At 36.0% G+C, this 25,136-nt stretch overlaps 1 protein-coding gene across 1 annotated transcript in view; it reads left to right on the top strand.

The window, feature by feature from the left end:
* The window catches only part of LMBRD1 (LMBR1 domain containing 1), a 67,390-nt gene that overhangs the window by 40,288 nt on the left and 1,966 nt on the right, over nucleotides 1-25,136 (top strand). The window contains exons 10-15 of the mRNA XM_052673639.1: nucleotides 8,541-8,605; nucleotides 9,344-9,446; nucleotides 10,554-10,658; nucleotides 11,872-12,021; nucleotides 12,926-13,004; nucleotides 25,039-25,130. Coding sequence (XP_052529599.1) covers nucleotides 8,541-8,605; nucleotides 9,344-9,446; nucleotides 10,554-10,658; nucleotides 11,872-12,021; nucleotides 12,926-13,004; nucleotides 25,039-25,130 — 594 coding nt within the window. The remainder of the gene's footprint in view (nucleotides 1-8,540; nucleotides 8,606-9,343; nucleotides 9,447-10,553; nucleotides 10,659-11,871; nucleotides 12,022-12,925; nucleotides 13,005-25,038; nucleotides 25,131-25,136) is intronic.

Here is a 25,136-nt window from a genome sequence, read left to right as displayed (position 1 = left end):
TTACCATGTTGAATATCAAATGCTTAATATTAATATAATACCCCCATCAGATGCTACAGAAAGTAGATGAGGAAAAATCTATATTCATGTAGACTTATAATAATGTACATCTAAATAAAAAATCTAGGTATCTAACTTTACAGGCAATATTCCCATGTTGTTTGCAGCCTTTAAATACAAGCATAAGAAATACAGGCACGTAGAGTTGCTGTAGTTTTGTGTAACCCTAAGGGATATTTTTAATATTGCAGAATGTAAAACTGTAAGAAGGCAAGTCACTTAATCACTAAAATATAAGATCTAAAGTTTGGCTAAGCTAGTTAGTTTGTTTGGAGCTAATAGGGGCTTTGCTATTTGTTGTCAGCTTGTTCAGCTGTTTCCATTATTGACAAAACAGAAAACATTAATACTTGGACTGCTTCTAGATCAGACTTGCATATGCTTTATTTTAATTACTTTTTGTTATCCTGCAAAGAAAGTGGTTTGTTGAATAGATTATATGGTGTTAAAGGTGGAATATAGCTGCTGTTTGTTCCTCCAGCCTTCTCACTTAAGAGAATTCCAGTAGCATGCATTTGTTTCTTTATTTCAATTCTGCTTCCTGTTCTGCAGCTCTTGAAGGGGAAAAAAAAAAAAACACAACCACACAAAAACTGGATAGCTGCTGATTTGAGTATTGTGGTCACCAACTTTTGTTTTTCATATGGTAGTTTCTTACAGCTGCCAGGCACTGACTTTTTTTTCCTGCACTGTGTCTGCAATAGGATGAGTGTCCTGCTGTGGATCTGTTGGAACAAGCTGTATCCATGATATGCAGTTTCTAGCCTATTCTTACAAAATACACTTCTGTAGTCCTCTGCTAGTGAAGCCTTGCCACCTGCATCCAGTATACCAGTCTACTATCTGTCACAGGCTTTCTGTAGCCTATGTATGTGGATAAATGGTATATGTAATGTGTGCATATAGGACCTATTCAGAATAGCAAGTGTCAACAATTCTCTAGGTCAGTTTGCTTTTAATGGTTTTTACAGAAACAAGATGGACATCTTGTGTAGAGTAATAGAATAACACTTTGAATAGATCCCTGTGGCTAAAGCCTGTTTACAGTCTTGTTAAGGGTAATTGTATGACTAACAGGTTGTTGAAAACATATCTTGTAGGTATATTTACTCATCTTCTAGCAAAGGATGACTGGATTACAGAGGTGGTAATTCTGTGACCAGAAAACCCATACAGAGTGTCAGAAATGGTTACTTGTAGCCATGTTGGAAAACAAATCAAAGGACTGATATTTCTTATAGCTTGCATTGTAGTCTGTGCTGTACATGAGCAGTTAATGTTAGAGTGGTGTAACATTAAAAACAAGATATGATAAGGGAATGTGAAATGTTGTACTACGTTGCTATAGCAAATTTGGATGTTACTTTTTTCTCAAGCATATGAAAATAGGAAGAATCCTTCCTTCTTGATAAGTCAGGTAGCTTATATTAATCAAAGTTGCTTGTAGCCAGCAGAAGAGAGATGTTGACAAGAATATATGCATTTTGATTAAGCATCCTGTGAAGTAATTGCTTGATCAATAGTAAACTAGATATGTAGAACTTTTCTTGATATTCAGCCAGTGTAAAAGACTGTCACTGTGGTAAGTCTTTGATCTTAGTCTTTTGATCTTAGTTGATATATATATACACCTATTTTAGAAGGAAAAATACTTCTGTGGGACAGGATTGCCACAGTGTTTCTTAACAACTGTAGGGTATAATTTTAGCATTATGTTGGCCTGTACTTTATAGAACTGAAGATGACTGTAAGCATTTAGCTCTGCCATTGCTGCTATTAATGCTGAGTAGATGAAATTGAAGTCCAAAAGATTTCAGCTTGAAACTCGTAGCGGATAACTTAAAAACTACACCAAACACTTTCATTTGAAACAGATGTCTGTAGCTCTTCACTTCAATGGTTTTGATGTTTCCTTTGATTGAAAGTAGCTTGTAGCTCCTTCAGCTTTCTACATTAACCTTACATTTGAGAAATGTGATGGCCACATGTAGTGTCCGTACACTTGTACTTCAGTAATTGATTGTATTCTCATAGGATGGTTTACAATATCACTAGCTACACAGATTATTGCTTATGATCAGGATGATTTTCCAGTGTGTTTTATTGTTTGTGTGGTTTTATCTTCTTATTATCCTCAGTGAGTTGCTGATTTAAGAATCCCAGACTAAAACAGCAGAGCTGCAGATCAGTAATTCTTCCTGGCAAATTTTAATTTGAAGTAGGGTGCTTTAAAGCATATTACAAAACTTGTTTACTGTGACTTTTCCTAAAGCTGTCCTATGCAGGTTGTAATGTCCATCATTCTATTATTGTCTCAACTTTTGCGAAACTGTTTTACTGTTACTTCTGTAGTAATTGAGTTGTCTCCATATAACTTTTGAATGGTTCGAATTAGTGGCCTTTATGAAGAGCAGGAAATATTTTTATAGCCATATGTAATAGTCCTGATCAGTGTAGGAGTTCTTTAAAGTCTCTCAAACTTCAGATTAAACTCCTCATGTCAAATACTAGACATGGAAAGTGCTATTTCTGCTTTGTTTGGGAGGGTGAGATCTATGGGAGTTGTATTCTATCAATTTCAAAGGCCTCTGTGTTCAGAAATAACACTTGGGTTTGTTTTACAGCACTAACTCAATGTCTTCGCTCATACTTCTCAGTCTTTGTGTATTGTCCTTCTAACTCTTAATTATTTTTGTTACATATGAGTATCTATTGTGAGTTGTTGTTCAAGAAAAAGCTTCATATTCTCCTGGGGAATACATTTTCTTTACATGGACTAAAGAAAATTTTGCAAATCAGATTTGTTTTACTCAGAGCTATATAAAGGTGTATCAAACTCGGAACAGAATATACTGAGTTGGAAACGACTCACATGAAGGTGCAGGCTTTCAATTCAGACAGAATGAAGATACTGGAAGATCATGAGGACGTGAGTAGTGAGTGGCATGGAGTTATCATTTAACATCAAGCTAGTCTAGTCAAGCTAGTCTAGTTTTTCTACAAACCTAACCTTTCCTGTCAGAAGAATCTGCTCTAGCATGTGAGATCCCTGTAGACTCATATCCTGAAGGAAATAGGTGCCTTCTCTGAATGTGAATAGCTGTTCTATTGGTCTTTTCTATAGATAGCAGGGAAACTTCTACTCTGGTGCCTGGAGTACCTCCTCATTTTTCTTTTTGGCATTGGTGCTTGTAATGCTGTTGCTCACTTCTCATTTCTTTCTACTCTGACATCTTCTCACAATCACAGAATAGTCTGAGTTGGAAAGGACAGTAAAGATCATGAAGCTACAATGCCTATCCCACAAGCAGAGCCACCAACCTCCTCATTTAATACTAGACTAGGCTGCCCAGGATCCCATCCAACCTGGCCTTGAGGACCTCCAAGGATGTGGCATGCACAGCCTCTCTGGGCAGCCTGTTCCAGCACCTCACCACTCATAGTAAAGAGCTTTTCCCTGACATCCATTGTAAATCTTTCCTCCCTCAACTTAAAACCATTTCTCCTTGTCCTGCTGTTATCTACCTCTTCAAAAAGAATTGATTCCCCTCCTGTTTGTAGGCTCCCTTTAGGTAGAAAAGGCTGCAATGTGGTCACCCTATAGCCGCCTTTTCCCCAGGCTGAACAAACCCAGCTCCCTCCTCCTGTCTTCATAGGGGAGGTACTGCAGCCCTCTTATCTTTGTGGCTCTCCTCTGGACCTTCTCCAACAGCTCCCAAACTTTACTGTTTCTGAAATGGTTTCCCAGAGTTGCCATCAATGGCTGCTGGGTTTAGCTGTGCCCAGAAGTGAGGTTGTTTGGAGCTGGCAGGACCTGGCCTCTTACTAGAAGCCAACCCTCCAGCCACTGTACTCTCAGCTACTTGCTGACAGTACAATTAAGTATTACTGTTGAGAAATCCAGCTTTGTTTCTTGGTAACTGATTAATCATGTTACATTTGTGCCACTGCTTTTTTTTTTTAACTATGTTGATAGACGCCAGCCCTGAGAGAATGATTGCTCCTCTATGGCAACAGTTTACCGGCAGGTTTGGCCCAGTTCTGTGACTAGCAGGGTGCAGGGATTTTGCAAAATCCGCACCTCTGGAAAAAAGGGAATATGGGACCCCCAAAATAATTACAAACAGTGGCAATGATCTGAGGAGAAACAAACTAATTTACTAAATATATTATCGGAATGCAAGATAGCACACTATAATCAATATAATTAGAATTGAAATCAATAAATATAGTGAGAGAGAGAATGTCTGAAAGGTGGATAGGCCTCACCACAACTTTGAGGTGAGATGCGCAGTCCAGTTGAGCAGCATGGAGACTGGCGAGAGCCAGTGAAGATGAAAAAGTGCCCATCAGGTGACCTTGCCAGGAGTTCTATCTCCTTTCTGTGACCACGAAGTCCCCTGTGGAATGTAGTTCTCCTTCTCTTCAGGGCAGGTACCCAGGACTTGAGCATTAACAGTTAAACTCCCAGTGCCCCACATGATGTTATGATGTGGAATACCAAAAGTCACAAAACCATGACATTGCACCCCTTATTCTACATCACTACATTATGCTTAACATATACAAACAATAATTACCAAACATTAAACACAAGCACATGCAAACCTATATATGGGATTACTGACTGCACTCCCCCAACATCAAATTCCCTTGTGGTACACATTGGATATCCCTGTTTCTCTGCATCACCCACCATGTAGACCCAGGTCCCTAGGCAAAAACAGTGCTGTGAAGAGGTTTACTCTTCCTGGAAGCTGTAAAGACCCAAACTGCTTTTCCTAGCATGTTCTTTACATGTACTACAGGGACCTTATCTCCCTTGACAGTATGTAGGGAGCCAGCAGGACCATCACAATTTATCAGTCTTCTGGTATTGACCAACCAAGTGGCTTCTGCCAAATGCTTCTCCCAGTGCTTAAATGTTCCGCCACCCATTGCTTTCAACATGATTTTTAACAACCCATTGTAGTGCTCAATTTTACCAGAAGCTGATGCATGATAGGGGATATGATAAATCTACTTGATGCCATGATCTTTGGCCCAAGTATTTACAAGAGAATTTTTGAAATGAGTCCCATTATCTGACTCAATTCTTTCCGGGGTGCCATGTCGCCACAGGACTTGTTTCTCGAGACCTAATATGGTGTTTCAGGCGGTAGCATGGGGTACTGCATATGTTTCAAGCCACCCAGTGGTTGTCTCTACCATAGTAAGCACATAATGCTTACCATTGCGAGACTGGCAAGGTGATATGATCAACCTGCCATGCCTCCCCATATTTATATTTTTGCCATTGCCCTTCCTCCCAGGGAGGTTTCATCCTCTTGGCTTGTTTAATTGTGGTGCATGTGTCACAATCATGAATAATCTGTGCAATAGCATCCATAGTTAAGTCCACCCCTCAGTCTCTAGCCCATTTGTATGTTGCATCACGAAACCATGACATTTTAAATGTTTATTTCTTTGATATTGGTTTAAAGTCATGGAACAATTACCATAAGCTGATTCACTATTTTTTTTTTTCCATTGATATGAGTGCCACTATAGGAAGTAACTGGGCAGGCAAGGGTAAGTGTTCTAGCTTTTTGTTAGGGACATCCACCTGTTCCCATGTGGTCATGTCTACTCAGAATGAAATTGTCCTAAATTCCATGATCGTCTCAGTAACATCCAAGTTTTTCAGAGATCAAACAGTTTAGCTTCCCAGACTTCTGGGAGCAGGGATAGGATGCAAAGAATTCTCTGTATAACTCTAAAAAGGATGATGTTGTGGGGGGGTGCAAGAAGCAGCACATGCTATATGCTAATGACTGTTTGTAATGTCTACAGTCTTGCATAAAAATGTGGTACTCTTTTTGGCAGTTCCTTGATACATACTCTAGGATTAGAAGATCCATGCAAATGCTTACAGTTGATGAGAGAAATGGCATGAGTTCAAGGTAGCAGATCTGCAACCTACTCAGTAGCAAATATATTTTGAGTACAAGTAGGAGTTGGGTCAGTGTTTTGCACTTGATTGTTTTAGAAACTGACCTGACAATGGAGCAGGCCTGATTAAAGTGAAAATAATAACAGGGCTTGAGTTGTGATAGCATTGAGACCTTGCTTACAAAAATACTGTGGTGTGGAAGTGAACTTAATCTTGTGTTGAAAGCTTTGAATTCTTTTAATATGAATTAAAGATTGCTTTTTTCTTTGGAAGATAACCTCCTTCAGTTCCTCTAGTTCCTCTGTATGCTGTTTGGTGGAAACCCAGGTTATTTTTTGCCTGATCTAGTAGTCAAAGCTTTTTAGTACCAGTTAATAAATAGGCCTGTTAAAAGAACAAGCGGTTCTGCTTAATCAAGTACTGTCCTTTGTTTTAAAATAGAATGTGTTCTCAGGGGTTTGAATTCCTTCTCATTTGTGCTGTGACAGAGCAGAATTTAGAACCTTTGGTAAATTTTCATGGCTTTATCTAAAATATTTTAAGAGAATCCAGTTGGCTTAAACTAATAGCAGTACAGTTATACCAAGCTGCTCTTAATTTAACTTCATCAGATTGCTCTTCAGCTGTTAGAGACTCAGACAAACTGTGTAAGTTGCAAGCTTGCCTGTGAGTCTGAGTGTTAGTGTTTATTAATTAGCTATGTGCTGATTAATAGAAGTGAAGCCTTTGGTTAGTCTATAGGGCAAGTTATAAGGTACGGGAAGAATGTAGATAACATGAGGTTTCTGACATAGCAGCTATTGACTCAGATCTTCTATGAAATTACATGAATGTAAGTTGATGTTAATTGTGATTTAGAAGTCTTAATAGTCCTGTAGAAGCATAAAATGAACTAAGGGAGAATTGTAGGCCTTTAAGTTTGATAGAAAAGGCTTATGTTAATGCAACTGGAGTAGAGGTTAAAACATAAGAAGCTCTTTATCAATTGTTTATTCACTTGTGTAATGCCTTGTTTCAAAAGACATATGCCAGAGGAAGTATGGATATATCTACTGCCTGTAGTAAATAGGAAGTCATAAAGTAATGCAAGCTTAATGTTTTTTGTGCTTCTGTTTCTTGAACAGCTAATTCCTAGGGAGAGTTTACTGTAGAGAGATACGATCTTAAAACATTCTGTTTTTAGTTTGTACATCAGGCAGTTTTATATTGGTGATCCAGGTTTCCAAGCAAAAGCTTACTAAAAAAGCTTTCCAACACTTCAGAAATAGTAGCAATAGCTGATAATTACAGTGGTCCATAGCAGTTATTTGTGCGTAACTATTCTTCTGATTTGTTAGCAGAATAAGAGCAGTGGTTGGCTTTTGTTTGTTTAAAACTGTTGAACAGGTTAAATGACTTCCCTTGGGCAGCTGAAGGAATATAGAACTTTGGTTCTAGAACTCTCTAGAGGAGAGGTTATCTGGTTGTTTTGATGTGTTAATGTCAACTTTATCATTTGTACTTAGATGAAAGCATATCTAAGTATGGCAGTATTCAAGTTGCATTTATATTTTCTTGAAACTCAACTCTTCTACTACTGCAGTAGTTGTTTTCTTGTCTGTTCAAGTCTAAAGATCATTTCAAAGGTAAATTCTTGGGTAACTTAAACCTATGACTTAAAATACTCTGAAAGCTGCTTTCTGTAACTTGAGGTTTGAAAGCTACTTTGAAATAATAGCGGTGACTGAGGACATGCAGGCAGAAGCAAGATGCAATTTTAGCACATAGGCCTGCTTACTTGAATTTTACATCAGTTCATCGAACTGATTTTTGTCAGCATTCCTCCAAATAGCTCTATGGAAGAGAGCTCTCAACTGAGAAATAATTGTACCTTGTTTAAATGGAGCACACTACTGGATGTGGTAGTGCAGCAGTGGAAATATACTTAATGCCCAAATGCCTTCATATTGTGAAGGTTTTCCATTCTGTATAACAAGTATTGATAATGCATTCTGGTGAATGTTATGCTCATTTAATGTAACATCTGTGTTCTTAATGACACTTTTTTGACATTTCTAGACTTACTAAAGGATGTAGTGCTAAGAGATTTAGCCTGAAAAGGGTAGGTTTAGATTAGATCTAAAGAATATATTCTTTACTCAGAGCATGATGAGTTGTTCAGAGAAATTGTTGATGCCCCCTAGAAATGTTCAAGGTCATGTTCAATGGGACTCCATGCAACCTGAAGGTGTCCCTGCTCATGGCAGGGGATGTTTGAACTTGATCTTACAACCCAGGATGTACTTCAACACTTGACTCTGAGCTCAATGTATCTGCTGGACAGAAATGGTTCTCTTCTTGGGTGCTCATATTTTTGAATGCTTGATATAAATCTTCTTACCTGAGTAAGCGTTTCTAGTGCTTCTGTCAAATCTTTACCAAAACTATTTTTAACTGCTTGTGGCCTGAGCTCCAAGATTGCTAGTCCTTTATTGGAACTCTGACAAGTTTTGTTATTTTATCAACTGCAGGCATTTTCAGTTTCATTGTAAAACATTTTTGCTTCCAGATTGTATGGGGAGTATTCTTCATCATTGTAGCACTGCTCTTCACAGTCTCTCTCTTCTTGTCAAAGTAAGTAAATTTCAACACTTCTTTTAACTACGTGAACTATGCACTTTCTCTTCTAACATCTAACTCAGTTTGGGGTGACTTGCTTCAGGAGCAGTTTCTTTCCTATGATATATTTCTATAACCAGTGCTGCATTTTTCATTGTAATGCATATTGAAATCAAAACGTACTAAAACAATCAAGGGCATGTCTCAGTTTAACTGCATGCTGCTGAAAACAGTTCTAATGTGGTAGAGAAATCATGAACTTTAAGCAAACTTGGTTAAGACTATGGAACTATTGAGTGCTTGAATGAACTTAAGTGTGTAGGTACTTGCTGGGCTGGTTAACAGGTGTTTTTCCTTGTGGTAAATGATATATAATGTGTAATCACGTACATTATAATTGTTTCATATAATTGAAAATAATATAGACAGCTACAAAGTAGAGATTTCAATGAAGATTGTTACCAACGCTTGAAACTTCTGGTTAAGTTTCTTTAATTTTTCAGACTGGGCAAATAAATTATATGGCCTGAACTAAGGAAGAACCAAAACACTGAGGAAATAAAGAAATCAATATAGATTTCTTAGAATGAGTGCAGTGAGTTTTATAGAACAATGGGTCTGTATATGTATGAAACAACTCTTAATCTCTAGGCTTAGTTCAGCTTTTTTTTTTTTTTTTTTTGAGCTGCTGTTTTAAATTTAACAACTCCTGAATAACCATAGAGCTTACCCAGTTTTTCTTAATTTCTACAGTTTAGACAAAGCTCTACATTCAGCTGGCTTTGACTCTGGATTTATAATTTTAGGAACCAATTTGACCAATCCATTGAATATGCTGCTACCTGTTCTTCAAACAGTAAGTAAATTAATTGGTGATGTACAGATATAAGGAAGTTCCTCTGATTATCGAAGCTGCTAAAAGGCATACTGTACTTCTAAGTAACTTCAAGAAAATTGTCTAGATGTGTTCTGTAAAAGTAAGGCAGCTTTTTTACTGATGATTTGTTTTAGCTAATGGATGTAGAATATGAAGATCTTGGGTTGATGAAAGTCATCCAAACAAGAGAAAGGTAGTGCTGGAGGCGAACTGTGATTGGAAAGATGTAGTTGCAGTGTTGATGATGATTGTCACACAAGTTATTACACACAGAATAACAGCAACTTTTTTCGTGTCCTTTTTATTTATGTATGTTTATATTTATTTATATTTGAGTTTTTTTGTTTAATGACTTATGCCTCTTAAGGGAAATGTACCTCAATTTTCAATGTATTTATTACATCCTGTAAAGATATACTATGTTCTGTGCAGTTAGGCATGTTATAATACTGTATTACTCTGAAATAAAATGTGTTTTTTCTCATGTATGAACTCGAGTAGATTTGGAAGACATTTCCACATGAATTTTACAAACATGAAACAGTAATGGTTAAACTAACAAAAGGGAAAGCTTTAATTGTTAGTAGTTTAGTTACCCCTGAATTCTGTCCATAATCACACTGTAATGGTTTGGTACAAAGCATTGCTTACTCAGCAGTTTCAAAAACTATTAACCACTACAGCTTATCGCTGGGAAAAGCAGTGTTCAGCGGTAGCATTATTTCTAACTGTTAAATGCTGTACTCAAGTATGTTCAGAAATAATCACACGCTTATATAGTTTTAAGATTAGTTTTGTTGCTGTGCGTTTTCTGTTCTGAAAGTATTTTTAAAAAGCAGGTATTTTGTGGTCTGAAAATAAGTTTTAAGTTAAGAGAAGCACTTAGCTAGTTTCATAAACTGTAAACTCTGTTAACAGGAAGCCATAATAGCTCTATTTTGGGAGACCTACAAAGCTTTTAAATGACTTACTTCCTCATATGTTTTAGATAAAGCTAAGTAGTTTCTATCTAAGTGGGGGAAGAGCATATCTTCTACTTAAAGATTGTTTTGTCGTTTCAAGTTCTTGTGTGTTTTTTGTTTTTAGGTTTTCCCACTTGATTATATTCTTATTACAACTATTGTTATGTACTTTATCTTCACTTCAATGGCAGGGATTCGAAATATGGGTATTTGGTTCTTCTGGATAAGGGTAAATATCACTTAATTTTATAAAGCACACTATTAGTGTCTGAGAAATGTCCCATGGAATATTTTTGATGAGTAGTTATGTACTGCTTCTGAAATACAGAGATGCCACAAATGTTATTTGTATCTGTAATGTGTGCTAATAGCATACTGTGCAAACTTCTACTGTTTTGGAAAGCTACTCTGTTTTGCATGCTGACAGACAAGACTGTTCTATTGTGATAAGTAATAGACAGTTGACTCCTTTGGTATATGAAATCATTGGCTTCTGGCTCTTTGAAGTTGGAGCCATGTGATTTTGATGCATTGAAATATTAATAAGCTTCTTAAAATCAGAAAAGTGGAGTCAAGCTCGACTTGATTTTTATGTGGCAAGCCAGTTTCCTAGAGTACAGTGATACACCATATCTAAGTATGTGCAAGTAGTATTACTGTATTTAAAGAAACAGCATAGCAATCACACTTGTGATCCTTGGCTGATCACTTCCCCTCTTTTGCTCCTACTTTGCTTTTACCCACAGATACCCTTTTCTGTGGTGATATCCCAGAACTGCAAATGGTGAGAGTAAGTTTTGGCAATGTGCTGAGACTTGTTGCTGTTTTTGGTCTTCATCGTTTACTAGATGCCAGTTTCTTTTCTCTCATGACACTTCATCTGAGCCTGTGGGCATCACAGTGGAGTAGAGTTATCTACAGATAACAGCAAGGGATTATCATCTTCTCTGGAGAAGAAAGTGGAGAAGATGCAGCTCCATCATGCACAGTTGTTTTCAGTACTTAAGAATACAATCTCATGATTCCCTCCTCTGGTTTTGTCTGATTAGAGAAGCAATGATAGATGACATTAGACCTTAGCCAGAGGATGCAGTACTTCTTGGCAAGCCATAGCACTGCTTAATAAATGTGATAAGCAACACTATTTGTTATCTCACTATTTCACTATTAATTGTTCTAGGAAGCTTCCTGATCTATAAATGCTCTGGGTCACTGATACAATTATTTTGATTAAATAGCTACGTTTAGAACTTCATGTAAATACACCTGAAAATCTGCTTTAACTCACTGGAATTAAGTTGCTGGAAGAGAATTTATAGCAGCTTTCCAGTAGAATTGTACTCCTCATTTAGGTTGAGGAGAAAATGGATTATTTATTTTTTTTTTTACCTAAAACCAACTTGATTTTTAATCATTAGCTCTTGTATGTTTTCTACTTGCAGCTTTATAAAATCAGACGAGGAAAAACTAGACCTCAAGCACTATTATTTCTCTGTATGATACTTCTGTTGATAGTTCTTCATACAAGTTACATGATCTACAGTCTTGCTCCTCAATATGTAATGTATGGAAGCCAAAAATACCTGGTACAGGTAAGATGCAACATGGCATGTGTTTTTTATTTACGAGTTTAGTCATACTTATGCAGATTTCTTAAATTGGGTTCATTCTTAGTTCTTAAAGAATTTTCTACTCAGGTTTTTTCAACTGTTACTGAAACTGCTTGGTACTGCATAAGCCTAAAATGGCTATACTATGTATAATGTCACATAATTCCTTGATAATCTCTACACAGTGCCAAACTTTGAATTATGCTTCATTTCTATTAATAAGAAGCTGCAAGCTTCCACTAGATTTTGGAGATAACATGAGTGATTGAAAGTAATGCTGCTTTCCACAGTTAATGTTCTCATGTATATTTGAGATGACAAAGATATAGCCTTGTACAGTAGAGGATATTCAGAAAGCATCTGAACATGCACTGATTAATCAAGTGTAAGGATCAGTTTTTTCAAGTTCTAAAACAGTTTGAATTGGAACAGGAATACTTGACTTTCCAGTAGTTTTCTTGCAAAACCATCTTCCTCCTATCTTGGCTATTTAAGTACTATCAAGTATATTGGAGGCTATCATCTAACTCTTCTACCAGGTTGTAACTGTATTCAATATCATCATTCAAGCCTAGCACTTCAATGGTTTCTTCATCACCAAGGATGAATTCCAAATTCTGTTCATGAAAACATAAGACTTACTCTTAGATACAAAGTATTTTGCCCAGGCTTTCAAAGGGCATAACTTGTTCATTTCTTCTAAATGAAAGCAGAATTTTTCATGTGAAACTAGTCTTAAATGACAGCTTCTTTATGTACTGTTCAAAATCTAAGTTCCTTCTAAATGCATAAGTTCATCAAAGCTTCTTTTTTTAAAAATAAACTAGTACTATACTGAAAAATGCTTATTTGAGGGAGTGTGGACTAACTTTATGTATTTACATAGAGTAATAAGACAATTGATGGCCAGCCAAAGAATGTCACAGCATTTGTAGTGAAAGACTGTGATGCAGATGCACCTGAAGGTAAGAAACTCGTTTCTTGTGTATACAGTAATATGAAGTGTGTGCATAGGTGAAATAAGGAGCTCAAATTTTTTACTTTGATTTTGTGTTCTAATGAGATTTTAACATACAGTTATGTCCAGAAAACATACTACTGACAACTTACTGAAGTTTAGTAAAAGCGGTTCAATGGTGTATTGCAGTTAACTTTAGTCTATGTTTTAATATGTACGTAGAAGATCTTAATAAACTCAAGGCTGTGAATAGCTTAGCATTTTAGCATCCGAAATGTCATAGTGCATGTTTACTATCCAAACATTCAGTGAAATATTCTGTCAACATTTGTAATGTACTCAAGAAAATGAAGATCTGAACTTCTCAGTGCCAATTTGCAAATAAAGAGAATTTTGCAGTTAAGGCGTAAGTACAGGCTGTTCTGTGAGCAACAATACTTGAAGACCTTGACATTTTAGACTATTGTCCTGCAATTCTCTTAATTTCTCTTGCATCCAGTGTTATTAACCATCCCTTTTTGACTGCTGTTGTACTGTAGATAATATGGAGCTGTGAATAGTGACTAGCAAGCAGATGAATAATGAGGGAGCTTTTCCTGACTTTTCTATCTTTTGCGATCAGTTTTTGAGACAGTTTCTGTAGATACCACTCTTTCTTGACACTGGCCTTGAGCTGGGAATTTCTTTAAGAAACCTAGCTAGCCAAGCTAATAATCTGGACTTTTTTCAGCATTTTCTCCTTTTTTCTTTTGCCCATAACCAATTCTTGAACCATTTGAATCAAAACAAGTGCTTCAATATTGATGCTGCAGTTTTAGGCCCCTATCAATTTTTGATTGTTTTGACCTTATTTAAAAGAAGTCAGCTCAGCCAAAGATACATGGCCTTCAGTATGGTTCATGTTTTTTCGTTGAAGCTCTCAGTTGTTTTCTCTGGCACTTTCAGCTTCTGTGTAGTAAGTTAAATTGAGTATGCTTTAATATATTTAAAAAAAAAAAAAGTATCTAATCAATACAAAAGATAGACAGTGCTCTTAAGTCTTCTATTCTCACCTTACCAATTAAGTACTGAACCCCGACTTCTGGAACATCTTAGTGACTCCTCAGCTTCTGTTCTCATTTGTGTTATTGGGAAGGATGTTCAATTTTAAATGTTTGTAGAAGTGAAATTAACTGGATGTATGATCTGTTCTCAAGTTTTTGATCTTTTGCAGTGTATTTCCCATGTATGTACTCACCTCCAATTTAATATATTGGTTTCTATTCGTATTTCTTTTGTCATCTACCATGAGTGGTGGATTTTTCTAGACTCCACTGAAATAAATTGTTCATTCACATTTTTGATAGCTGCTTTTAGCCATAATATAGTCTGAGATGCTTTGATATATATGTTTTTTTTTTAGGGATGTAATGATTCAACTTGTATTGAAACTGCAATACTGCTAAAATTAACTCTTCCGTGGCAGAGTTCAGAAGAGTAAAATCAGTTGTCTTTGAAAATGAGATCACTTAGAAGTTTTTCTAGATCTTTCTTGTAAGCAGCTTCTCAGTTTGGTTAATACTTGCTGGAGGAAGAATGTACTCTGTCATTGATAAGCTCATTAGTCTTGACTTCTCTGGAGAAATTTGGGGTTGATCTTAATCAGACTTTCCTGTTAAATTTAAGGAAGTGAGATTGGGCTGAGAAGTTTCTTAAGTTCTACCTGTAGTTGGTGACATTCATAAGTACTTTACCTACTATGATTTTTTTCCTAACTTTTTTTTGTGCAATGGAAACGATATAGCTGATGCGTAAAGCTTGTTTTCTGATGTGCTTGAACACAAGAGTTAGCTGTGTAAATGAAATGATGGCTTTAGTTTATTAACATCATTGCAGTAGGTATCTTTGAGTCATGCTCTCCTTCTTAATTGGAAAGAGGAGGTGCAGGTATTGACATGCTGTCCTGTGCAAGCCTAATCTAAGTAGAGGGTGATTTGATTTTTTTTTTTTAGATGTGAATACTAATGTGATCCAAAGGGTATAGTAGAATTCTATATCTATAGATGCAGTCAGGTTGCTAAGGTCATACTATAGATGAAAAAGTAAAAAACAGTAAATCTGTTAATGAAAGCCATTCACTATTTCACCTAGTTGACTGGGCTGCATTAAAAAGGTGAAATGTAGTACTTGCCTATGAAATACCTGCTATTTTAATATCTGAAGGTAATTTAGTGGAAGAACTGGTTCAGATCTACGTGATAGCTAGAAAATGTTATATGACACTTGCATCAAAGTTAGGAACTGGATTTTTAATGTTCTTTTTATAGGAATACTAGATGCATAGTAAGCACAGATGTAATGAACTTTAGAAGTGGTGACAAGCACTTTTTTTTATTGACCGCTTTGCTGCTAGGGCTTTATCTTACGAAAACCACTGAACTAGAGCTAAGTGCAAATATTGATTTGTCGTCTCAGTGCTCATTGTATTGTTTTTCTTGACTGAATTCATTCTGTTTTTCCTTAAAGCTATAACCTTTTACTGATTGATAGATACACCTATAGCTTCAGCTCAATTTTACTGAATACTTGGATACTGCAGACATCATGACTACTGTATTTACACTATTTCTCAGGTGGTAGAAAAGATTGGATCTTGTTTAAGCAGCTAATACTCAAACTTAAGTACTGTTAAAACTTAAGTATTTGGAACTGTTTTCTGTATGCTTGCTTCATACTGGCGTTCACTTCGAGAGGTATGATTGTCTTCCAAAAAAATGAGATGGATGAAATACAATATTAGTACAGAAAAGTAAAGTATTTAGACTTAAATATGTAATTTGTAGATTCAATTACTGTTTGATTTCATACATTAAACCTTGTTATTTCCTTAAATTATTTGAGGCAACTTGCTGTATACTGGATGCCATAGTCTATAATAGCACAACCTCAGACAAATAGACAAACCAGAAGTAATAGAAAGAACTATTTTCTAACTCAATAAAAACACTTTTTCTTAGTTGTGCTTCAATACTTTGTGCAAAAGACTTGTTCTGGTTAATACACAATTTCTTGTAAAGCTTTTAAAATGGTCTTTGGGACTGTGAATTGCCTATTTCTTATATGCAAAACAAACATTATTTTTGTTTGCGGTTGAGCAAAGATCTCATTTGTTGTTCTTAAGGACTAATGCTAGCCGAAGTGCTGGGTCTACAGTTCTTTAAGGTCAAAAATGGCTTAATTATGTGATTAAGAACTTTGCCGCTGTACTAATGAACTGAAAATGTGATAAAGGTTAAACTCAACTGGTTAACAGGGCTTACTGTAAATAATGTAAATGAACAATGATTCAACTGAAAGCTTTAATCCCAGTCTTCCTATCCTTGATTGTGCGATGTTATAAACAGTGTCTGCCTCTTGTTAGGTCAGAAGTCATGAAAGCGTTTGTATAATACAGGAAGCATTGTTCACTTTAAGTGTATAGCATGCTATGAATAATCTTGATTTGGATTTCTTGCTTCACTTAATTGGAGAAATGAGGCTTTTCTGAGGTCCGTTAAATGCTGGGCACAGTCTATCTGCTGAGATTTTTCCATAGACCTGTGCTGACTTGAACTGTTATTTATGGAGAGAAATGGCAAAAAAACAAACAAACAAATAAAAACAACATCTCAGGCTTAATCTGAGCAGACCTTACTGTGCTCATTAGGTTTGTGTTTTCTTCTCAGACTGTCCTGTCATCTGGAAGTCAATAAATGCAGGTTTTATACTGGCCTGAATAAATAGATTTAAAAAATAGAGTTAGGCCATAAGTTATAAGGAAGTTCCAGGTGGGAATGCCAAATGGGAGTGTGTTCTGTTTATTATTTTAATATAGAAGTCCAGGAGATGTGTGGGGTGAAGGTTGTGTGAAGCTTTCTCATGTGTATATTGAAGAATATACTACTTCTGAAGAATCCTAGTCTATAGATGACACCAGTTGGTGGATTTGACTGAATTTTTGAAGGCAAAAAGAAATCACAAAGCCTGAACAGGAGGAGGCTTTTAGGAAGAACTTGATCCTTTCTTCTGTTAACTTTCTGAGTGACCTAACCTGGTGCTTTGCCCTCAGTCTCTACTTATATCTTACATTATGGAACTTCTCCATAATCATGACAAATCAATTTAAGTAAGCACCATGATGCATGTTTGACTCCAGACAGTCCTATTTATCAGCTGTAATTAGTGGAGTAGCTAAAATTCAATAAATAGTATCTGAATTATCAGATAGTCATGACTGGGCTAAAGTCGGCTGTATGTATGATAGAGACAGAAGATGTCAAAGGATGGGAACTTGTTTTGAGAGCATCATTAGTGCCAGAATTTCTAATCACATCCAGATTTTATTTAAAATTTGGCATTGGGACACTTAAATTTAACTCTTTAATGATATTCATAACTTCCTTTGTTCTCTAGAGAATAATACAGGTATTCCAACACTGATATTTGATCTGCTTTTGTAGATGCCTCTATGTATTAACTGGCTATGAAGTTATCGTAAGGACAGAAGTGTTTCATGTGTAGGCATTAAAGGATCAAGATCAGTCTGCTAAAATATCAAATGCTTTCTTCAAATCTTTTTCCATGTAGATGGAAAGGATAGGTAAGGTAGAGAAAGTATGAAAATAGAAGTAAACAAAATGAGAAAAATTAATGCTGAAGGTCAAGTGGTGTAGTGTAGTTTCAGGGAATCTGAGCTAGTGCAAGATGAAGTTTGTGCAAAGTTGATACTGTTAAAGGAGGTAGGTGGTTAATCAGAAGTGCTTTGATTAAAGTGAAAGTGATAGTTTATGCTGTTCATTGATTCCTTGCTTTCTGGAATCTTGCATCTATGCTCATATCTAGGATATTGCCTTCAAAGTTAATATTTATCTTTATGATCTTTAAAGTAGGAATTGATAGCTGTGAGTTACTTTAAATGTGTTCGGAGAAGATTTCCAGAAAATAGCTCTTGCAAATGATCAAATTAAGTCTGTGATTTAAAAACAGGAAATTACATTTGTATGATCTGTGCACAAATACCTCAGGACAGTTTTTGTGATTAACATAAATGTCATATACAATTTTATATCTAGTTTCTCTGAAACACAGAATGCACCTTTCACTTTTGCAGGTTGATCGCAATGATTTACTGCTTCCCTGTAGAAGGATGTGATCTCTGGAATTAACATGGTTACAGATTTCAGTCATTGGTTAATACTGTCTTTTTACTAGATCCATGTCTATTCTGCACTTAAATATGCATGTATTAACATGCACTTAATGTATGTTAAATCATCCTTCAAAGCTGGCGAAAAAAGAGATTAATGGTTTTAGCTCTTTGAATCTCTTTAAAACGTTTCTCTCTATTCTGTTCAAGGTGCCAAGATCTGCATATATTATGATTCTGTGTAACCTAAAATAGAAGCTGGGTGCTGTTTTTCATTGTAGTGCCACAGCTTTAAGATCTCCAAATCTATAATGATGAGGAAAAGTATTCATAGGCTTCTTCAATGTATACAGAAAAAAGTAATGAGAATTTGCCTATATTTAGTTAAAATTTGCTCGTATTTTATTCTCTAAGATCAAATACCCTTTTTCTACAACTGTCCCAAACTTCTTGTTCATATTTACAACTTTTCTTCCTCAAAAGTCAAATTTAAGTAATGCTGTGTGACTCAAATGATTTGATAGGACTACATTCTCAGTGTTAAGAATTATAGCTGACTATTGACTTTACTAGTCAACTCTTTTTCTTTGCTTTTTAGAACAAAATCCTGGAGGATCTAATTGGAAGCCTCTTTAATCCATCAAATCCTGCTAGCTCTGCTGGGACTTGCAAGTTTTTGAACTGTTCAATATAAATATAGTGTCTAATTATCAAAGTTGTATGACTGCAACAATACCCGTATCAGACTGATTCGTGTTTTTTACATTTTCTGTTTCTGTCTAGAGTTATATCAGGTTGAGTTGAGTTTAATTTGCAGATATCCAATATAAGGTAACCGATCTATTGCTTGAGTTGCTGAAAAAGCAGAAATGGCCTTCTAAATGTTAAGGTGCTCTAAATAGCTTACTTGATGCTTCAGTGATACTGTTTCACTAATTCTTGTTTAGAGCTAATAAGTATTTTTGAGGGAATATTATTCCATCTGAAACAAGCTTTCTCAGAATTTAGGTATCTACTGGAACACTGCTAATTTCATTTTGAGTGTTTGCAAAAACTTGAGTATCTTCCAATGGGGAACACTTAGGAAGTTTTTACTACTGAGCACTTAGGAAGTTGATATTCCTTCTTTTTCTGTTTTCCTAGCTGCTGACTCCTTAACTTGTTAAATTTTTTTCTTTGACAGAGTTTGAACTAGCTTTGGAATCATCAGCTCCGGTTGAATAGAGTAGCTTTTGGACTAGAACCAAGCCTGTTCTGCTAGACTTGTGTGGTGTCCATGGTTCCCTTTTAGCTGCTATCTCACTAATGCTCCAGCTAAACACAAGATTAGATCTATATTTTAAGTCTCTAGATGGTTGCATTTTGTTTAACATCTGGGTGATTTATGTCTTACATTTTTGTTGTGTATTTGTACTTTGAAGTTCTGTCAGTTTGAGTGGTCAGAAGCCTTGTGATTCATGTCTCTCTAAATGGAAAGTTATCAGTCCTTACATGCAGTCTGATGGAAAGTGTTTTCAGGTCTTTGCAGTATGTGAATGAACCAGTTTCCCAATGTTCTTTTCCCTATTACAAGTAATCAGAAGTGTGAATTTGTTAAAGTTGACCATGAAGGTAGTATAGTAGTGGTGAAGGTCTGATATTTGCATCAGTGTGAAAGTTGAAGGAACAGTAACTCTTGACAGAAATTGCCAGCTGAGGGAAAGGGACAATTGGTGTGTGATGCCACTGGTTATTGTAGCAGATGGACTTCTCTAATGAAACCAGAGGAGCAACAGCAGAGGGACTGGATTGTGGCCTGCAAAACAGTCTCAACAGCTGCAAGTACTAACTGTACATATGCTACAATAAAGAATAATATGGGACTGATGGTGGTAGCTCAGATGAGATATATGGCAGCTACTTTTCATGTAGAAACTGCTGAGTAACCGGCAACAAAAAGTCACTTTTTCCTTGTTTAACCATCTTTGATAAAAATTATATTTGTGACTTGTGGCTTTGTTATTACCACTCTGTAAATCTTTCCTTTGAAACCTGAGAAAGTGATATATAAAAATAGTTCTAAACATCAAACTTCAGTGGCAGATTGAAGACCTGGAATAACCTTAACAGAAGCAGAAAAGTGTGTGAGTCTGGTAAGTTGCTAGCTCATAGGTACAAGGTGAAGAGGAAGCTTACAATTAGAAAGTTGTGATAGACTTGCTTAAATCTGAGGATGCCTGAAGCTTATTTTATCTTCTCTATCTGAATGCTTTGGTCTGTTAGCAAAGCTGGAACTTCAAACAAGTCCACGTTCTGTTTCTTTAGTGGAGTATTTAAATTTTAATACTTGATCCCTGTTTCCACTGTTATGTGTAAACAAATGTTTTTAACTGTGAGAAACAGTTGTGTGTCTCCGGATACTTTCCAGGGCTGTAGCATTTCTTCCATCTGGTGGTCAAAAGAGATTCTGATCACTCAACATGAAACCTTACCAGAAGTGAAAGTTTTGCTGTTCTCTTGAGAGAAATGAATTGGACATATCACAGGATGACAAATATGACTATAGGTCTCTTACACTGTTGGATGTCCCTTGATTTCTTACCTACTTGCAATGTGTTTTTTGTGGGCCATCATCTTACACAGTTTCTTTGTATAGATTAAGGTACTTAGTACTTACTGACCAAAATATTTGGTCAGTTTGGTTATTATAAATTGACTAAATTTTCTTATTTCCCTAGTGAAATGCTGAGTTGCAAGACAAAACATAGTAGTAGGACTTTTCATTATGCTCTGTAGCCACAGATTAGCCTATGCTGCTTTAGTGTTTCTGTAGTTTTTCTCATGGTCTGAATTAAACCATATAACTTGTCTAAGATGAGATATCCAATTAATAAGTTCTTTTTATTTTGGAGTTTGCAACACATTACTTATATTGCTGAGATATTGCCATATATTTAACAAAATGGTTTTTCAGAGCCCTTAGTCTACCTTAGTGACATCCTTTAAGCAATGCGCTAAATGGATAGTTGAGTGATTCCAAGAAAAAAACTTCTGCTATTATAGCTTTTTCAAATCAATCCACAGGCTGCTTCATTTTCTGGTGCTGTACATTCTAAGTAAAAAAAATGTTTCTCTGAGACCACTTTTAAAACTGAGATTTCTGCCCTCTCCTACTCAGTTCATAGGAATTGTAGTGTTTTTCTCATTTTTATCAGAAGAATGTTTATATTGATACAACTTGTATGTTCCAGGTAACACTCAGATTTCCAGAAGTTCTATCAAGCAAGTATTTCATGAATTACTGCATCCAGACCAACCACTCCTGCTGCAGTTATTTACCCTATTTGTCAAAATACAATTTAGCTCTTTGTTTCAGGAAAACCATAGGAAGATTAAGTGCTAGTGCTACAAATGCTGTTTAATGAAAAACTGACTTGGCCTGTAGGAATGTTGTTCATTCAGCAACATAAAATAATACATGTCTTGAGTCATATAAGCTAAGTGAAGTATTCAGGAATGTGTTTCACATAAAGCACCATGGGAAGTAATATCTGGAAATGAGTGGAAGGCTAAGAAGAATGTTTGAGATTTCACAGTTGAAGTACTGCACCATGGATGTGTACTAACCATCATTCCATCTTACTTATCCAAGTTTTAAATTATTTAAATTAGGAGCAGTGGCATAGGCCAGGAAGTAATGTTGGTAAGGATGAAATGTATGTTTTCCCCTTAATTACCATTTATTTGTTGAAATCTCAACCCTTTTGGATCTTGGTAGATGATTAATGTCTACAGATGCATCAAACCCATTCTTGAAACTCAAGTTGCAAGTTGTACTGTTAGCAGCATCTGCTTTCTGCTGCAGAGCTTTTGTGTGGCTACAGGACCCTCTGAGATGTTTTTTGAGTACCTGAGGCCATGCCTTAGATGCTTGTATGATTTCTTTAATATACAGTGCATTCTAACATGCACTAGGTTCTCTTCTAAGAGTGTATTTTTACCAAAATTAGGTCTGCTTGAAATCAAGACTTGACTGTGTGTAGTTGAAAACTGACTGAGACTGATAATGTCTATCCAAAATGTCATGTAAAGTGTTAGATGTTTGTGGTGTCCTTGTACATACCTTGATGTAATATGGATTATAACTAATTTGAGCATACAAGAGAGAGATCTGCTCCAACCCTCCAGTAGGATTGGGCAGAGCAGGTTGCTCAAGTCCATCTACTTGCTATAAGTGTCTCCAACAGATGAATTCGGAAACCTGTGTGAAGTTGAAAACTTTGCCTGCTGAAATGAAGTTTTACTTGTTATCTGACAGGAATATTTCTTGCTGCAGCTTGTCTGTCATCCATTGTCATTTTGTTGTGCAGGTCGTTTTAAGAGTCTTTCCTTTTATTTTTAATCCCTTGCTACATAGCAGAGGTAGCAATAAGGCACACCTGCAACACCTTTACTCCAAGGTGAATGAACAAATCTTCATTATATGCCAGTGCTTTAGCTGTTTCAGTGTTTTTCTGCCAGACTTGCTCCATTGTGCCCCTGTTTCTCTTATACTAGGGAGTCTGAAGTATCACAAATGCAGTTCCAATTAGAGTTGAAAGAAGTAATCTCTTCCTTGGACTTGCTAGCTGTGTTCTTGTTAGTGAAGCATGATTTTTGGTTAGCTTTTTCAGTTGCAACTGCACACTGGTAGCTGTGCTTCTGGCTTGTATACTAGGGCACTAGGGCACTGGGGCACTTTCTTGTTGACTAAGTAGCTTTTGCAAAGTTGCAGACTTCATGCAGAGTTGTTGTACCTCATCAGTTTTTAGCCTGCACTGTTGCATGGTGTTACTTTGTTTAAGGTGGCAGTACTTCCCTTCTTTGTTGCACTTCAAGGATTATTTCAAGGGGCTGAAATATTAGGTTCCCTCAGAACAGTGTCCTTATTTGTATAGTGTATTTGACCTCTGTTCTCTGCTATCTGTAATTTCATCTGGGCTTTTACTGTGGCTGTAGTCTATCAGTGTCCAGACCATTAACGAACAAATGAAGCCAGTGTCTACCTCAGTATTAACTCCTCCAAAGAATGTCAGTGTTGTGCAGTTCTGTATTCACAGTTAGTATCTCTTCCCTAAAACTGTTTTTTAAATCCTTTTGTGAAAGCTCACTATATTTTTAGATTCAGAAATGGTAGACTGTTACTATGACCTGTGCATTTCATTGCCTAAAATAATTGTGTATACTTCAAGGTTTATATATTACACATTTCTTTATCCTTACAATTCAGTTCTAAGAAAAAGCCTTTGTTCAAGAATATAAGTAAATGGAGCTTAAGGGTTTAAAACTAATTCGCCAGGATCAAAACTTTCAGTGGATCTGACAAAACATAGTCAACTTCAGGTAATTGTGGCTGTTAGCAGTGTTGCTGGGCATCCTTTGTTTAAGAAGCTGTTCTATTTTGAATCTTGATTTTTGGTTCTGTTGCTTGGTCAGCACTGTATAGTATGCTTTATTCTTAGTGATTAATTGCCTATCAAGCATGGTAGGTTTCCAGCCTTTGTTTACAGTGTTCACAGAGATCAAAGAATTGTCAGTAATATTCATGAATAACTATCATTCTTAACAACGTTTTTATCCTAATTAAGGTTATTCATCCACTTATTCTCAATTATCATTACAGGAATTTAAATGTCGTTACATCAGTGATGTTTTAGTTCAGAGGGAATTAACTAAAAGTTAGTTGAACTTCTGACAGATTCCATTGAGATGTTTTTCTCAAGGTCTAAGTGTTCTAAAATATTTATCATCTATTTAATCCAGTTACTGTAGAGAGACATCTGAAAGTTTTTAGCTGCTTTTAATTGAAGTAACCAGCTGGAGAACTGCAGATGGTGTTGATAATACTACTTGCAATTGTGAAGCACCGTCATGCTAGAAGTATTTCTTGCTTTATCAGTAAAGTGCTAAATTATTACTATTCCTCCTTTTTCCATATGTACTACTGAAGGGTGTTAAGAGGGAAATAAAAGAATTGATCTCCATTCTTTGAAGAAAAATAGAGAACCAAGAAGGATTACTTTAGCAAAATTCCTTTTCCATTTCTGTTTGCTTTTATTTGATAGTAAAGTCTTCTTTCTCTGCAAGAGATGTTTTACACTTGAGTGATTTGTAGAATGTGTCAGTGTTGTATGTCTAATATTTAATAGCTGTGAAATACCAGTTTAACTTTTTGTTAGTTAATGCTATCTCATAGCCTGTAAGGCAAATAGAGATCAGTGTGGTACACAAAGTAGTAGTTAAACTTAAAACTAACAGAAGAATTTTAAATATTGTTAAGTATAAATCACTGAACTGTTAAAGGACAGGAATTTGTCAGTTTTGATAAAGGTATTCTAGGCACCACAGTTTTGGTCAGGGAGAAGGTCATCTGGGGATGGTCGAGCAGCAGGCCTTCCTGGTGAGGGCTATCCTTAACTCATACCAGTGAGCTGTGGTATGTGGTGGTGGTAAAGCAGCTTCTGGGGAATTCTGATTTGAGGTATTAAAGTGCATTTCTACTGCAGAATCTGCTTTGTATCTCCTTGCTATTGATACCAATTCATCCAAAAGAGAATGATTTTGCAATAGGATCTGTCAGAACAGCCAGTAATTAACATATCTGTCAAGTATCTGATGCTAATGGATTTACTTACATCAGCTTCTAGTGCCATCTGTATTCATGTTCAGTATCTCAAAATCAAATATCCCTCTCCTGTACCTTTTTGAGAAGGAGTAGCATACTTGATTTAAGTAGGTGGAGTTATTTTTAAAAGCTGAATACCCTCTGAAAGTGCTGAACTGTTTTCCTATAAGAAAATTGGAATTAGCTGACTTGTATTTGTTCTGTGTTAACCATTACTATTTGCTTTCCTTTTAGATCAGTGTATTGTTACTCGTACATACCTTTTTCTTCATAAATTTTGGTTCTTCAGTGCTGTCTATTACTTTGGGAACTGGGCATTCATTGCAGTAAGT

Source organism: Tympanuchus pallidicinctus, unplaced genomic scaffold, assembly GCF_026119805.1.
Source record: "Tympanuchus pallidicinctus isolate F22 unplaced genomic scaffold, pur_lepc_1.0 scaffold1, whole genome shotgun sequence".
NCBI classification, from domain to species: Eukaryota; Metazoa; Chordata; class Aves; order Galliformes; family Phasianidae; genus Tympanuchus; species Tympanuchus pallidicinctus.
This window is presented reverse-complemented; position numbering and strand designations above follow the sequence as displayed.